Source organism: Zootermopsis nevadensis, unplaced genomic scaffold (genome assembly GCF_977971745.1).
Source record: "Zootermopsis nevadensis isolate Lab colony 2312 unplaced genomic scaffold, Znev_1.0 Znev_ptg000012l, whole genome shotgun sequence".
Taxonomy (NCBI): Eukaryota; Metazoa; Arthropoda; class Insecta; order Blattodea; family Termopsidae; genus Zootermopsis; species Zootermopsis nevadensis.
In genome coordinates, this window is record NW_028259144.1 from 5,703,917 (window position 1) to 5,720,579 (window position 16,663).

The 16,663-nt window shown below is 39.1% G+C and overlaps 1 protein-coding gene across 20 annotated transcripts in view; it reads left to right on the top strand.

The window, feature by feature from the left end:
• The first annotated feature begins 449 nt into the window (after positions 1-449).
• The window catches only part of CaMKII (Calcium/calmodulin-dependent protein kinase II), a 157,784-nt gene continuing 141,570 nt past the window's right edge, over positions 450-16,663 (top strand). For all 20 annotated transcript variants that reach the window (XM_022069844.2, XM_022069845.2, XM_022069849.2 and 17 more), the window contains exon 1: positions 450-567. In XM_022069844.2, coding sequence (XP_021925536.1) covers positions 503-567 — 65 coding nt within the window. In that variant the 5' untranslated portion in view covers positions 450-502. The remainder of the gene's footprint in view (positions 568-16,663) is intronic.

Sequence of the window (16,663 nt, forward strand, 5' to 3'; positions counted from 1 at the left end):
TTTGATTGCATGTCCATGTGTTAATTTTATGAATATGACACATATAAGTAAAATTCTGGTTTCTGGTTTTGTTCAGAGGAAAAATTTCTTTTGGAGCTTTTTTTAATCGTCTCATTATTATTTGGCTAATAAAATGACCATCATGTTGAAAGCCCCTCCACCGCACCAATATTGCAATGTTGGTAATTTACACTGCTACTCTTCATTGGTGGGAGGGAATACGTAGTGCTTTTTCTCGATAGTTGGTGCTCCTGCCTCAGTTTTACACTATTGACGTCAAGATAATCATTATTTAAATTCAATGTATAGTGAAATTATAAGAATTTGCAGTTAAAATCTTTTCTTTACATAAGTATACAGTATTATATATTTTTTGTTTGCAAAACTATGAACAGTAACTATTCTCATTTTCAACGTAGTATTATCGATTATATTCGAACTCTCAGTTGCCCAGCGTAGTGTGTTCGTTTTCAGTAGTGAAGTAAATATTGTAGTTCTCGGTATGGCTGCTCCAGCAGCTTGTACTCGTTTCAGTGATAATTATGAGCTCAAGGAGGAACTAGGAAAGTAAGTTAATGCAGTCGTATTATCTTCTTCTTGTATTTAAATGTGTTATTGCTTCTACATGTCCTTTCAGCTGCTTGGTCCAGTGCCAGTGCTTAAAGCAGACGACGCTCCACCTTCCGTTGCGGGATTTTTTTGACGGTGGGAGGGCGAGGGGGTTATCTAGTCACCCAGAAAATTTAGTTTTATTGTAGCGGCATATAATTAAGAATATGTATCAGCATTCCTGCTGTTCATATCTTGTGAACAAGGGTGTATTATAAATTAACCTCTGTTTCATAATACGAGGAACTGAGATTCCGAAGTGTCACTTTTCAAATCAATAATTCGAACAGGATCTGATTTGGCAGGTGGTTGTTGGAATGAAAATGTATTATTTTCATTGTTATTTATCTTCAAAACCTTTAACAGAAGACATCTATGCTGCTTTAATTCATCAAATGTGTTAATTATTCAATTTTCTTCGCCCTTATTTAAGAAGTATTAATTGCAGCATTCGATTTTGGAGCCATTTTATGTCGGTTGTATTAGCCAATAAGCGCTCGGGGACAGTAAATAAAAAAAAAAATTGATGTAACGGTATCCCTTGTTTAATCGTGATCTCACAAACTAGTTTTGAGGCCAACTACAATCCTTAGGTATCATTGCAGAGTCCAAACAACCTCAGTCTCTTGAGTTCTTTCTTGGGACACTTATGTTTAATTAGTGCTGTAATGGCATTATCTGTTCACAATTTAGATAATGGCTGCACTGTAACGACTTTGTTGGAGCAATTTAATGAACCATATCTACCACAAGCCCTCGCTGTATATCTTGATTACAGGTGGTGACATTATTACTCAACGTTTATCTTTCAGGGAAACAGGTGTAATTTCCAGCATTCTATGTCATATGTAGTTTTTGTTGTGACATAAATGACATAACATTGCTTTGCCAATTAGTATGACAGTGTTATTAAATTATGTGAATGACTGTAAGTCCAATAACAGCACATATCACTGCATGCAGGTTATCTTGATAAACTAGAACTACTGTCTCTGATGTTGTGCAGTTGGTAAAGAAGTTTTACTTTTATACTCTAGCTGAGGAGAATTAACGATGGAATGATTTGTTCGTCGTGATTGAGGACAGGATTCCGAGAATAGTATTTGAACACACGAGAAAGTAAGAAGTGGGATGGAGAAAACTGCACGAGTAGCTTCATAATTCTTCATCAAATCAATGGCAATGATATGGGAGGGTAGCACGCACGAAAGAGATGAGAAATGCAAATTTTTAGCCCGAAAACCTGAAGGGAAGAGACTTGTTTGGGAACCATATGTGTAGGCCCAGATGGGAGGATAATATTAAAATGGATGCTAAATAAATAAGGTTGTGAAGTATGTATATTGGGTTCGCCGGGGTCAGGATAGGGACCAGCTACTAGTTCCCATGAGGACACGGTAATGAACCTTCAGGTTACATAAAAGGTGGAGAATTTTTTGACTCGCGGAATGACAGTAAATTTGTCAATAAGGACTCTACTCCATGGGTTTAGGTTTAGCGGGGAATCCCTCACGTATTGAAAGGTATTACGTCAGAATTTTTATGTAGGTTCTGAAGAAACCACGATTTCATCTATTTACCCCCGCAAAGCGTTAAGTTTCAGTCAGATATCTGTAATTGTTCTAACACAGTGTTAAATCGTAATATCGTTTGAGCACTTAATACTGATTCGTGTTTATTTTGAAATTTCATCATCATCATTATCATCGTCGTCGTCGCCGTCGTCTCACTCCATAGGCTGTTGCCGGCCTCATGGAATTATTTTCCAAGGCCAATTAGACAGAAGTATTTCTGTCTGTAGGACAAAGGAGATGATTTGAAGTTTCGACCGCATTGCGCTAGCATAATCCCCCGATAATAGTAAAACGCAGTTACACTTGTTTGGAAATTACATTTTTAATCCAACTGTTCCCAGCCGTTTGAACTTGTACACCGCTAAAATAGTTAAAAATGTAACTTGCCATCGCTAAGACATTTTTCACCTGCGTGAGTATGTGCGTCGTTCATTCTTAATTTTACAATTTCCAAAAAACAGCAATCAATTATTTGTGTGGAATCCCAATTTTATGATTCAGGTGTCTGAGAACACAGTACTGAGGATAATGAAGAGATTCATATATGTTTACGTCGCCGGGTTTTATCAAGGGTGGTTAGTGAGATTTGCAACACGCGCGGGAGAGATGAGAAATGAAGCTTTTTTTAGCCATAAACCTCCTAGGAAAGAGACCATTTTGGAGACCTGGGCTTTAGGGAAATGGAGTAAGGTGGGTGTAGAGTCGATTCATTTGGCTTAGGACAGGTCTTATCGGTAGGCCCTTAAGAACATGTCGGTGAACGTTCGAGTTCCGTAGAGAGTTATTTCTTGACTAGCCGAGTGACTAAGGTTTGCTAGGCACTTTGTATTTCAGCGACTTCTGTGCATTTTTTTACACATGCAGCTGTTGGAAATAGCCCTGTAGTAAAACGCTTATTATGAAAGAGAAGATAATATTATACAGGGTGATTCAAAAGTCGTGTGCTCATGTTGGCCGTGGATTGTGTGTCACGTGACTGCATGACCTTGGGCACTACGTTGCTTGAAACAGCTGTTCCTTGTAACCGTGTAATCGTCCTAAATGTATTTGTGTTCTTACAAGTGCACAGGGATCTCTGGATCACGCTGTAGAATAGGGTAATTTTTATGTAGGTAGAATGATATACAGAATGAGGAACTAAATTGATATAAATACGCCACATTTGGTTGGAAAGCGGGCGGCGAGGGTGGGAAAATAATTCTTGTATCGGAATCGCTGCTTTGTAGGTAGTGTGTATGTTTACTGTTCGATAGAACTGAATGTGTAGTGTATCTGTTGGGGAGATGCAACAGTTTTTGAGTGTCACTGACATTGCGTGGGAAAGGAGAGAGAGAGTGGGTATGTAGTTAAGGGAGGGCACAGCTATTTTAAGGAGCCGTGGGTCTCCCCACCCATAACGCTCCTTCGCGACCTCGATTTTGAGGCCCCTGAACTTTTTATTTTTGGGACCAAGGAAGCCACCTTAGCAGTTGAGTTGGTAAGAAAGAAACCATTCCGTCGAGTGTTTGGTGTTTCAGCTCGCAAGCTATAGTCTGCTGATGGCGACTGAAAAGTCGTACTCCTTCTCCAGCGCTCTTCAGAAATAACAAGTTCCCTTTTTCTGTTCGTTGAAGCCCGAAGCTCGTTCTCATCTTACCCGAGAGAAACACAAAGCGTCTGAATTATAAAGATCAGTTGGTTAATGCTGTTTAATGGAATAGTCGCCGAATCCCATACATAAACTTACGGACATAATTTAGAGTTACTGAGTGTTAAAGTAGGTGGTACATAGAGTAACCACTAGGGTTGACACAGATTATTTCGGGCTATGCTATACACAGGAGGTTTAGAGTCTGAATTAACTTGATCATCTCCAAATCCAGGTCACATAATCGCTCATGATTAGGCTCTAAATAAGCCGCGATATTTCTGTTCATATAGTGGCTGGCCACGTGTGGACGACAGGGGTTCGACTCCTTGCAGGGCTAGGGATTTTTTTTCACTTTGCCGATACCAACTTAGTGGTCCATCTAGTTTCCTGTCCATTGGGTACTGAACGCTCTTCACCCGTACGTAAAATGGCTAGATCGCGAAGCTCACTTGTTCACCTCTAATCTTGGCTTGGTTACCTGTTATCCTGCCTGAGGGTTTTCTTTGCTTTGCTTAGTGTCTAAAGGCGAATGCCCACACAGGCTTGGACTGCCTCCTTCGGAATTCCTAATCCGATAATCATTCATGGCCATCCTTTCATATCCTTCGGCGTTAGATAACCTCTACAACTTAAATAGTACTATTAAATATCCGGAGTTGAGTGGTTAACTCTCCTACGTCGTGTTCGGGAGGTCCTGGGTTCAAATCTCGACCCGGAGACCGCTGTCCTGACTGAGGTTTTTCGCAGTCCCTCCAGGAAAACGTCGGAATAGTATCTTGAATTAGGCCACGTTCGCCTCCTTCCATATCCTTCCCAATTCATTACTCACTGTCATCCGACGCTAGTCTAGGAACTGAAAGCATCGTTAAACGAACCGTAAATACAAACAATGTCCAGAGATCAGTCGGTTCGTGGACAGTAACGCCAGTCATTTTACGTGGTTAAGGCGACAGTGGAAAGTACAGTGTGTCCCAAAAATATCCATACACATGTTCAATGACTTAAATAAAGACATTTTGACAAACTGAATCACGACATACGTCAGCATTGGCAATTAGTGAATTAGAGAATTGCACAATGAGCAGTTTTATAACATTTCACGTCGACTTCGTGCAGAGCAGAGATTGTAATTAAATTAAATCTGTACATGTAAGACTTGAGGTTCTCACAGCGGTGAATATGAAGATTTCTGTCTTCTGGGTTATTGCGCTGTGTAGTCTGGTCGATGTTAACCCAGAAGACAGAAATCTTCAAATCTGTACATCTTTCAAAGTAATTAACAATTCCGGACAACATCGAAATAATCCATCCAGTAGTCGGAAATGGTGACCTATTTCCGACTACGGACGGACAGACAGACATCTCATTATGCATGCATGTTTATGAACTTTGTAAAAGAAGCGTAGGCTATTGGAGCTGTTCTACTGTCAGAGGAGAATTTATTCGGCTCTGAAGCCGTGACATGCTGAATGCTGTCCTAAAAACATCGCCTCTCGCTAAAACCGTTCCCACTGTTGGAGAAATCTGCATGATATTTCATCAGTGTGTTACCAATAACCCGACAAAAACATACTAAAAATACAAGAATGAGACGAAACACTAGAACGCTAGAAAATCAATGTAAAACTGAGAGGCAACCGATGTTTCAGGCGTAATAAGACGACTGTGTGCCTGCGCAGATGGGTTCTTCTGTTTCAAGGTCGAGTCGATTCTCTGCATAGACAGTACGTTTACGAGGTGGGTCGTGGAATCGTCGGTCTGTGTTAGGCCGTCCAGAGGCCGCACGAATTCGTTTTCTGTAGCAATCAGCTAAAAGCCGTCTACTATCCCCTCAGGTTACCATTGTTACATTTCGCTCCCATACGGATTTTTTCATCCACTTGCCTCTATTTGCTAATGACGTGATAAAACCTTGAGCTGTCTACTGTTTTTATGTTTATAATTAATAATCGCTAGGGTATGCTCAGACTGTTGCGTGTACTGTATAGCCATTGCTAACTAACTCCATGGAGCAGAGTTTTTCAGAGAACTTAGCAGTCTTCCAGTTAGTCAAGAATGCCTTGTATTTAATGGAACCCAAAGTTTCAGTTCTGTGTTGACAAGAACCCGTCAGAGGACTATGCCAGAGTCGGTTTAATCCAGCCCACACCATCAGCTTTGGAGTGTCTTGCTTTGGCTTTTGGTCGTTTCGAAAGAGTATTGAGTTTAAAACGTCCGCTCTTTCTTATATTTTAGCTTGAATTTTAAAAAGAATTTCAAGGGATTTGAATTAAAGAACTCGTTTTGTTTCACAGAAAGCTAGCAAACCGATATTGGAATAAAGATGGCTGTCTTCTTGGATGTTGCATCTTGCAGGGTGGTAGATACAAGCCTACGTTTCTAGGGAGTTTACGGCTTTCTTGTAAGCTTTTCTGAAACGTCGTTTAGTATCAATCAGACTACACGGCGCAACATTCAAGACCCCAGCCATAATCGTCGCCGTGGGAACCTCAAATCTAACCAAATATTGTAACATGTGAGCCAAGAAAGAGGTCTAATGCGTAACCCTTCCAACGGGATATTGTCTTTTGGAGCGTTATATCTAAAATGTATGTTTGCAGTGAATTTATTAACATTGCGTGCTATTGTTTCATGACGTCTGGCCTCATCAGTCCATTAACTAAAATATTATTTAATTAATCGACAGTAATTCTGCGTCCAGACCGGCTCTGGGGCCCACCCATCCTCCTGTCCAATGGATATCGGAGGTTCTTTCCCCGGGCGCGGTCGTGGCGTGACGCTGACCTCTCACCCCTGCATAGTGCCGAGGTTGAGAATGAGTAGGGGCTCTGACTGCTCTTCCCCAGAGCGCTTACATGGTGCATAACGGGATAGCGTTTACTTTTAATCGACAGTCATTTTAATCAAGTGAAGTCCGTAAGATACGTGGTACAGCGCGCATACGAAAATCGTACTTTGATATTGAATCGTTCGTGCAAATTGTTGGAAGAACCCTGTGTCTCCAAAGACTCCACAATTTTCAAATATAGGTTTGGCATTTGAGTGCACTGTTCATACACCCACTACATAATAAATTCTTCTCTACGTCTTTGGCCTGGGTCCATACGATCTTGAAAGAAACTGGTAAGGAAATGTGAAATGAAGTGGATGACACATAGAAGTTGCAGTGTTGCTTTTGTTCCCAGTTTGCATGTCATTTATTATTATATCAGGTCTTTGCAACGTCATTTGATAAATTGAAAATAATAAGCAGACTTATTGGCCTATAGTTCAAACTATCTTTTTGTATTCCTCAGTGCTTCAGTTCGCGAAGTTAATCGCTAAAGCTTATATGATTTAGATATCAAATCTAAAACTTCTTGACGATGGTGAAGAGTCAATTGAATAAAAATTTTCTTGGATATTATCCATCGTCTAGTAAATATAAAACGTAAAACGACGTTTCGGAGATGGGACTCTATCTCCGGAGATAGGGATTAGCTCTATCTAGTGGGCCCAACTGTGTAGGAACCTGAAGACGGAGATAGAGTCCCATCTCCGAAACGTCGTTTTACGTTTTCTATTTACTAGACGATGGATAATATCCAAGAAAATTTTTATTCAATTATATGATTTAGACTTTTCGATGCACAGATTTCAGTATGATTTGTGTACCTAGTGTTACAAAAACGTGCAGCTCTCAGGCAATTAGTATTTTAATATGTTGGTTGTCGACCATTAGGTTCTTAATAGAGACTTTTTGTCGTTTCGTCGCAGTCGAAAATTAATTTGTCTTGTTGCACGATCCTGACCTAATTCATCCGCCTTTATTCTCAGAATGTTTTTTCAGTAATGTGGAAAATACTACGTTGTTAAGCTAATAGACAGCGGATTTGACGTGTTCTACATTAAGCGGGCAACAAAAGTGGCATATTTGCCAATGTAAAGAAGTTTTAACATTAGCTTGTTGCAAGGACATTAATATTACCAGACGCGTGTAATATTTTAAACTAAGTTTGTGCTTTGCCTTGTAAGATATTGAAACTTGGAGCAACTTATAAGTTTTGTATTCTGCAGTAATCTCAGACTGTAGCTTGAGAAACACGACTTTAGTCACAGAAGTGAAGGAAGTTTTATTTTTCTGGGTATGAATACCCTAAATATAAATAAAACTGCGAAGAGGACGTGAGCGATCAGCTTCACGCTCCAGTAACTTTACCCTCCATAAAAAGGCTCCCCGTGTCTGTTGAGTGGGTAGGGCCGAAAGCAGATTTGAACGTGGAGTCCATACCAAATTTAATCTAAATCCGCCTCTGGTTGAATCATGCGGATGGACAGACAGGCAAAGTCATCTCTATATTCGTTCATTTTATGCACATCTTGCAAATAACACATGAAAGAAACTATTTTTATTCCCTTACGTCACTGACGTGTTTCGGGTCAGAAATCAAGTTTATGCCAAACTAAAGCGTAAGATGTGAATTAAGTTGTCAAACTCTGTCTTGCGTATTCCTCTTCATTTAGGCTCATTTTAGTCTTACTAATTTTGTGGGTATAGGTCTCCAAAATTCAATTAAAAAGTTATAAAATATTTCTGTCGTGATTCATACAGCCTCTACGTAGTTGGCGTATTGTTCCATTCTGCCTCATGTTCTTCACTATCTGGCGAATGCAGAATATTTGATGGATAGTTGATCAGTTACCTCGGAATCAACATTGATGGCCGGTAATAATTTTGTATGCGTATGGAGTTAACATTGAGCGAGGAGGAATGGATAACATTTTGTACGAAGTTGATAAGACTGATATCCCTCGATAGCTACTTCTTCTAGTTTTATCGCCGTTTTTATAAATAGATACCTTCTACTGCAGTAGCATTTATTCCTAATTCCATGAGAATGAATGTGTATGTGGATATCAGGACGTAATATAGTACAGGGTGTTTAAGAAATAAACTGCATCACTTGAGGAGCGTGTTATGTTAAATAAAAGGGAAAAGTATACATGAACACATGCCCATGTTACAGTATATTCAACTGCACTTTCTTTGGCTTTGTGGATGCGAAATTGAATTCCCCAGTTTGAGGGGAGCACGGAGAAAGTAATTGACGGGAATATGTGGGCATAATAACAGCGGTAGATGGGAGGACAATATTAAAATTGAAACTGGTGTGGACTGGATTTATCTCGCTCAGGACGGGCTTCGTGAACTCAGTAATTGCCATAAATTGAGGGGATTTTCTTGAATGACTGAGCAACTATTAGCTTCTAAAGGATTCTGCTCCATGGAGTTAATGAGGTAGGCTCAGAGGAATTACCTAACGAAATATTTCATGTTTAGTATTTAAGTGACTTGGGAAGGGATTCTGTTGTGGGGGCGTTGTTTCAGAAGGGTTAATGCATTTTTAATAAAACTGAGTAACGCCAGTACTAGAAAAATAGGCTATTTCGACGTGATATGTGTTTGTTTGCCCTGTTGCACTGAGAAACTAATATATTATCGAATTTGTGTGCTGTGTGGTACATCTGTGTTGCCACCGACTTCTGGAGTTGAATGTAGATGATCTGTTATTGTACTTCTTTAAAATGGAGATTATTTTAGCGGTGGTGTTGGTAGTATTTATTGCGTCGCCATTAACATTATCAACGTTGTGATAATTATTAGCATGCTTTGCCTTATCACCGTCTGTTTATGGATCTTTATATTTACCTACGGTATGTATAATTACCCTAGCAACAATTATTGTGTGTGTACAAGTCTCAAGTTAGTGGCCATCCACAGCAGCTAGCGACCGTCCTAATGAAGCAGTCGGCTGAATGACTGCCTTATGATTAGCAACATGCAGTGTGCTTTCTTTACAAGCCTACTTGCCGGCAACTTCATTATTCTTCTTACTGCTATGTTAAACTGTTCATTTGGACGTTGTCCATCGTATAGATGTTCTAAAATTATTACTTTTCCACGTTTCCATATTTCTTCTGTTGTGTAAAATTCTGTATTGTCTTGGGGAACCTTATTTTAAAGACTTTAAATATTTTATCGCATTTTATTCTCTTTAGTGGAACGTATTTCCGTAAGATTTATTCTGTTATTACTTTTCTCATCTCTTCCTGATTGCCACCTTCGAAACGTTTCCGTATCAGAATTCTTCGTGTGTTTATATTTACTTCTTTCAGTTAACTGCTCTGGAACCACTAACATATTGGTATAAATCATGCATAGTTTTTCGATAAGCTGTGCAATTTTATATTTTTTCACTTCGTTAAATTTTGATGTCTAACCTTTTCTGCTCGTGTCCATAAAATACAGTAGACCGATCTGTCGGAATCCTATGCCATTAAATGGTAAATTTTGTGCGTGTAGCTGTAACTAAGGCATAGTGGCACAATATTAAATCGGATTATTTCGCCCGTTGACACCCATAGGAGTAGTTACTTTTGAGATAAATGCGTATCTCGCGAAACGCACTACGTATCGAAAGAATATTTAGATAAAATTACAGAATTTAATGCTGATAAATATTTTGTGTCCTGAACATTTTTTGCGATTAGTTGTTTTGAATAAATTTGTTTAGCATGCTAATTTTATGCACAATTTGACTGTGGACACTGCAAGTATGCTTTATTGTAGACCTATCTGTGTGTAAAGGCGGCTAAAATATATAAAAATGGAATTAATGACGTCTTTGAGTCGGTAAATATCAACTTGGTTATTTACTGTTCTGTTTAAAAATGTTAAATGCTCCGTTTTCAAAAGAGTGTCATCGTACCTGTGGAACACGAGCATTTATCTTCCATTTACAGTGTATGTAACCTAACCTAAACTGACCAAAAGACGTTTATTCAGCGTACTTGAAACAGGAAGGCTAGACAATAAATAATGGTATTCGGTCAAAGCGATCACGAATTAGCTCGGTCATATTTCAAAGTATTTTGTATCAGAAGTTGTGAGTATAGTAAATTGATAACTTCCTAAAAATGGCTGAAACCACTTTTCAAACCACTTCGTAGTAGTTATCACGGTCATGCACTACTTCCTTCAGGTCAAAGGAACTAAGCGGACGATACTGTAAAAAATATGTATAAATGCTACGTGTAAAAGTAAAGTTTGTCCCACTATACGCCATGTAGGCGTTTGGGGTGAGTGGAGGTATAGCTCCTCTCTTCCTTGACCTCGGCACTAGATGGGGGTGAGTGGTCAGCATCACGCCCCGGCCGGCTTTACCCCCGGGAAAGGACCCCGGTACCCATTGTAGAGGAGGCTGGGTGGGCCCCAGAGCCGGTCTGGACGTAGAGGCTAGAGGAAAAATCCTCTGCCCCCGTCGGGGATCGAACCCCGGCCGTCCAGCCCGTAGCTAGTCACTATACTGACTGAGCTATCCCGGCTCATAAATGCTACGTGTAGTATCAATTATTATGCTTTTAATTCGAAGAAAGTCTCTGTTGAGGCAGCAGAAATTATTAAGAGCGGAAGTAAAGTGGCCTGTCTCGTTGCGAAGAATAATTAGTTTATATACTCGCAGTATCTGGTACAGTTCAGTTTGTGTTGAAGATATGAATTTGTAGCTGTCTGAGATTACTGCTAGTTGGTGTGTGGAGGGCGCGGAGTTGACGTACCACAGGAGGGACATAAGCGATGAGGTTCACGTATCATTCGTCTTTATCGCCGAGAAACGGTGGACGACTTTTAGAAATAATACCAGGAAGGGGTTCTTGGTCCTCGGGTCCAACACGAAAACTGTTCTTGGCCTGTGGGAAGAAAAACGTTGGACCACTCCGGTTTACTTAATTCTTCCTAGGCGAATGTCGAAATGGTACCTTGAAATAGGGCATGACTTTATCCTTAGAAGTTCCTACGTACCCTACTTATCATTTATGGTCTTTTTCGACGTTGTACAGTTGTATCAGCGTTGCTAAAAAAATTAAAGGCTCGATCAAGTTAATAATTTTCTCTCCATGTTTATTTATAAGGAGTACGAATCTGGAAAAATAGAAACGTTGCTTCCTGGCATGTTTACTGTTTTTTTGAATAGCAGAACCCCACATTTACTGCGCGTAGTTCTTGATGAAGTTATCTGTGACGTAAACGGAACCCACCACAAGCCTTTTAAGACTTTTTTTTTAGGTTGATAAGAAAGAAATGACGTCAGACTCAAATTGTTTTCCTTGGGGACATTTCGTGGGATACCCTGTTCAAATGTCAACTTGCGTTAAGGAGGATGTTAAAGAATGCAGCTCAGAACTGTAGGGATACATTTCGTACTTTGTACCAGCCCTTCTGGACGTAATTAATGTGTTCTAAAATTGGATGATACTGAAACGGAATGATTTTTAATTTCTAAATTATTGTAACCTGTTTATTATTGTGTTGTTATTTGTATGTAATTTTATTCTTTCAGATCAAAGAAATTATCTACTGTAATGTGGATCGTAGGTTTGTGGGTTGTGGTACCATGTAGACTTGTAGGTTATTACCAATGTTTCAGGGTACCTTGAAGATGTAGGCTGTACATTTCTTCGAAACGTTGGTATCCACGAGACCACATTCGACATTTGCATCGCCGCGAAAACGTCGGTGTCGTACATTACGGCAAAGTTTCTTGGTTTGTACTCGGTGTTGTAGGTCCGCTTAAATAGGGGGTAGAGTTGAAAGGTTAAATAACACGGTTATTAAAACAAGAAGTACGTTTAATATTTTCTGTATAAAATTCAATTTAAAATTTTTGTATATATCATGGTGTTTCAAGAATTAATACTGTACCATGTATACAAGTAACATTTTTCAGACAGTGAAACCGTATTATTGTTTACGCTTTTCGGTTTTGAAAAGCCGTCTTCATTGTACGTAAATGCATAAACGTAATAATTTTAACGTTTACTTTGCCAGAATGGGCGTAATTATATTAGCGTGTGTAAGGAATTGTAAACATATGTAATAGACAAATACAAAACACTAATATTGTTAATGCGTATAAAGGGATATTTAAACTGAAATGGTATTGTAAAGCATAAACGAATATATGCGATAAAGAACGTGACTTTGACATGTATAGTGTTGACTCATTGCTTAGTCATGGCATGAGTGCATTTGTGAGGCCGATTCGTTGATGAAGGGGGGGGGGGGGGGAGCATGGAGGATGTGAACATCAAGGAACAGGTTCATAAGATGACTTGATGACGGGTTTTCCTTTTTGGTCATGGGAATGAACCTTTGGATTCTGGGGAGTTTCTTGAACAGCTGAATAAATATAGAAGGCACGGACGGTGAAGACCCCCGCACTGTGGTTTTAATTATTTATTTTGATGTTTAGTTTGTTCATTATACACGTCACCATGATTTCACTTAAAGTGTGTTGGTGTCCAATGGATTTCAGTGAAATCTCTTTACTTCTTACACTTGTTCGTGTGTTTACAATGGCATGCTGTTTCCACGAACAAATTTGTATTAAACTTTTTCCCCATTACTTAAGTTGTATATTCATGACATAAGTAGAACTGTTTTACGTAAAATAATTATGGATTCATGTTGAAAGATACTTTATATCGGTTATGGAAACAGTTGGACGGAAAATACGATGAAACTGATAAATTTGTTTTGTCGCTAATGTTCAGTAAGACTTGCTTGTAAAGGAATCACAAACGACCTGAATATTTTAGTGTTTTAAAAGTGATTTCATTTAATAAATGCTTTCCTAGATAAAATAAACATTGCACTGTACGTAGTACTTCGTATTTGCTTGTAGATCACATATATACATCGTATATACATTATGCTACTAAACAATGTGCATTATTTTTTATTTTTGTTGCATTTTTGTTAAAGTCAGCTTCCAGGTTTAATTGTTTCCTTGGAAATGCTTCTTCTAAGATAAATTGGAAGAAGCATACTGTATGAAAGAACATAAATATTCAGTCTGTCACGTGTAGGTACACGAGTAGAATATTCAATTTAAAATGCGTGTACTAATATATGTTTTTATAAGATACTTTTTATGGCTGTGTATTTATGTTGTGCAGAAAACCAGTTTCTCAGTAATTGCGGTGGATGGCAGACTTCTGTTTTGCAAGTGCTGCTACAATTAGGCATATTTTAGTAATATTTCTTAGGAGATAAAATCTACGAGTGGGCCAAAGGAAAGGGAGAGTTGGGGGGGTGGGGGTGGACAAATCATTCCAAATTCAAAACCTAAGGAAAATATGTTTTTGAGGTTAATTCAATCCTTATTCAACAAGGATTGTAGTTTGATGTTTTTTTCAATCTTTTAATAATTGATTTTGTAATGTATATCTACAACTTTTGTTTTATCCAGACGTTTTAGGTCTTCCTTTGTACTTTTTAGTACTGATTTCTTGTTACCTGTTGTTCTTATTGTGTTTATATCGTATTATATTTGTTTTTTCACATCTTATTTCGTTTTTAATGCTTGCCTGTAATTGATTTTCTCGCTATTGCTAAGCGCTTCGACGACTGAACTGAATTACTACTACTACTGGTGCTGATTACCAAAAATATTTTTAAATCACACTGTTGCATAGAGCGAGAATTTTCCAATTTATCGATCAGCTGATAAAAACTTCATGATGACAGACGGGACTCTTAAGGGGTTTAATCGACTTATTATGGTGAAGACACAGATGTTCACTGCGGTACATGGAAGGTGTAAAAGGAACTTGGATTAATGGAATTTGTTGTGGGGTGTTTGACTCTGTTGAAATAGCGTCAGGTTTGGTAGATCACACCTCAGTATATGTATTTCTTGAGAAGGAACGGAGTATGCTGGAATTTATTTATGTATCTTTGCTATTTACTGAATGTTCCGTTGCACGAATGGAATGTTCTGTTCGCAGAAGCGTTAGCTACTCTACATAGTATTTCAGACAAGAATACCCGCTGTGTAAGTGGGACAAAGAAGGGACTTGACATGGGAGCCTTGTATGTGTAAATGAGTTGACTTTCAGTAGAAGCTTCCAGAATGCAGATTAGAACGTGTTACCCCTTGTATTTTATTTATGTTGCCTTTAAATAAAGCTTTGTTTATGGAGTGTTGTTTAATTGAATTTATATAATTCTGTAAACAACAGCTCGTTCAGATGCTTGTTTTAATGTGTGTTATGTTACTTGACATACATTGTTGAATAACAACAATGAATTGTTGTTGTAATGGTGGAGGCGAAAATGTTATGCAGCTAGTATATACAGTGCGACGTTAAGTAGAGACTTGCTGGTATGGCGATAAATCGGGGCCTCCCGGGTACAGTTACACATGTAAAGCGAGCAGCTAGTAGTAAAACTCGTTTTGAAATTGGCCACTACTCTTATCGTCATCCTGAAGTAGTACTTTTGCACACACGAGAAGATGTGGATGTACATAACTTTAATGTGAGATGTATTTAAGACATTATCTGTCATTGACAGTGTGAACGAAAAAATAAGCCAAAATATTAAACTATTTGGTGTACAGTAACGAATGTTTTTTCCACCTCTCAAAGTCGCGGTCCTCCATCTTAGTCAACTGAAAGTGAACGTCCTCTAATGGAGGATAAAGTTACTGGTCTCGTTCTTCCATACCAAGACGAGTGACGTCTTTGTGGAAATTCTGGAGAACTACGTCGTGCCTCATATCGAAGAAGATTGTAACTTTAATTTAGAATTTTCCGGCGCACTTGCACGTTTTGGGAGTTTGAATCCCGCTTGAGGCACGGTTGAGTGCTCGCGTCTTTCTGCGATGTGTTGTTCTGGGTAAGGAGAGACTTTCCGTCGATCTGAATTGAAACACGCCACAAGACGTAATTTGTAAAGGATGAAGAAGCATTTTTGGGAAATTGGGACCACTTGCTTCCCCACTTTGGTCTCCTGATCTCATACCATTGCCTTTTTACTTTCGGGGACTTTTATTTGTAGTGTTCTGTCTGACGACAGGTGCATATATTATGAACAGCATCCTTCCAACCTCTTCAGGTTGTCAGGGACCTGCTCATACATATATACATTCTTGGCAGAGATGATCAGAAGTGGTTTGCCATTGCCTTCTTCTGTGTGTGAGAGGAGTAATTGTTGGGATGCCACGGAGAAACCGGGGGAAGCCCCCGGAGGAAAACTCCGTGATGCCTAGACCACGGCCTTGCCCAACACAAGTTATAAATTTGAGCACCACCGGGAATCGAACCCGAGATCCCAGGATTACAAGGCCAGCGTTCTAACCGCTAGACCACCGGGGACTACGCATATTAAAAGGTGACCAGTCTGGGAAGAGCTGAAAGCCGGAGTCATGGATGCAGTGAACGTGTTACTCCGGTAACGTTGAATCGAGTGTGCCGAGAAATAGATTATCCTCTCCGTGTGCAGAGCTACAGTAGGCACACGCATTGTACGTCGTCTGAGAGCCAACCACTCGTCGTGTGCTATTGAATTTTCCTTCACTTTGTTACAGTTATTTAAAATAGCTTTTAAAATGTTGGCTCTTATTTTTGCATCCACGATGTATTAGGCCGTTAGACGAAGCAAATGGGCTAAGCTGCTTCAGCACATTTGCCGGCTGTGTAGAATCCTCAGCAATTTTCTAGCAAGTGATACAGGGATTCTTGCTTTTAGTGTAGTTAAACAGTTTTTATCTCGCTGCCTTTAAACACGTGTCCACTTGTAACCAACGCAAGCCAGCAAGCAAAACATATTTCTTATCGATGCGATAACAAAACAGTAGAACCACTAACATTGTTTTGTTGTGTACTGCTTTCATCATGTGAGAAGGTCGGACCACAGTTTGAAGAAGCTGTTGAGTTATCACGTTAAAATAAAGAACTGAATTATTGTTATTATTATTATTTTGTCATTAAACATTTATTTTATTTCCCGACTATTTTAAAATACACA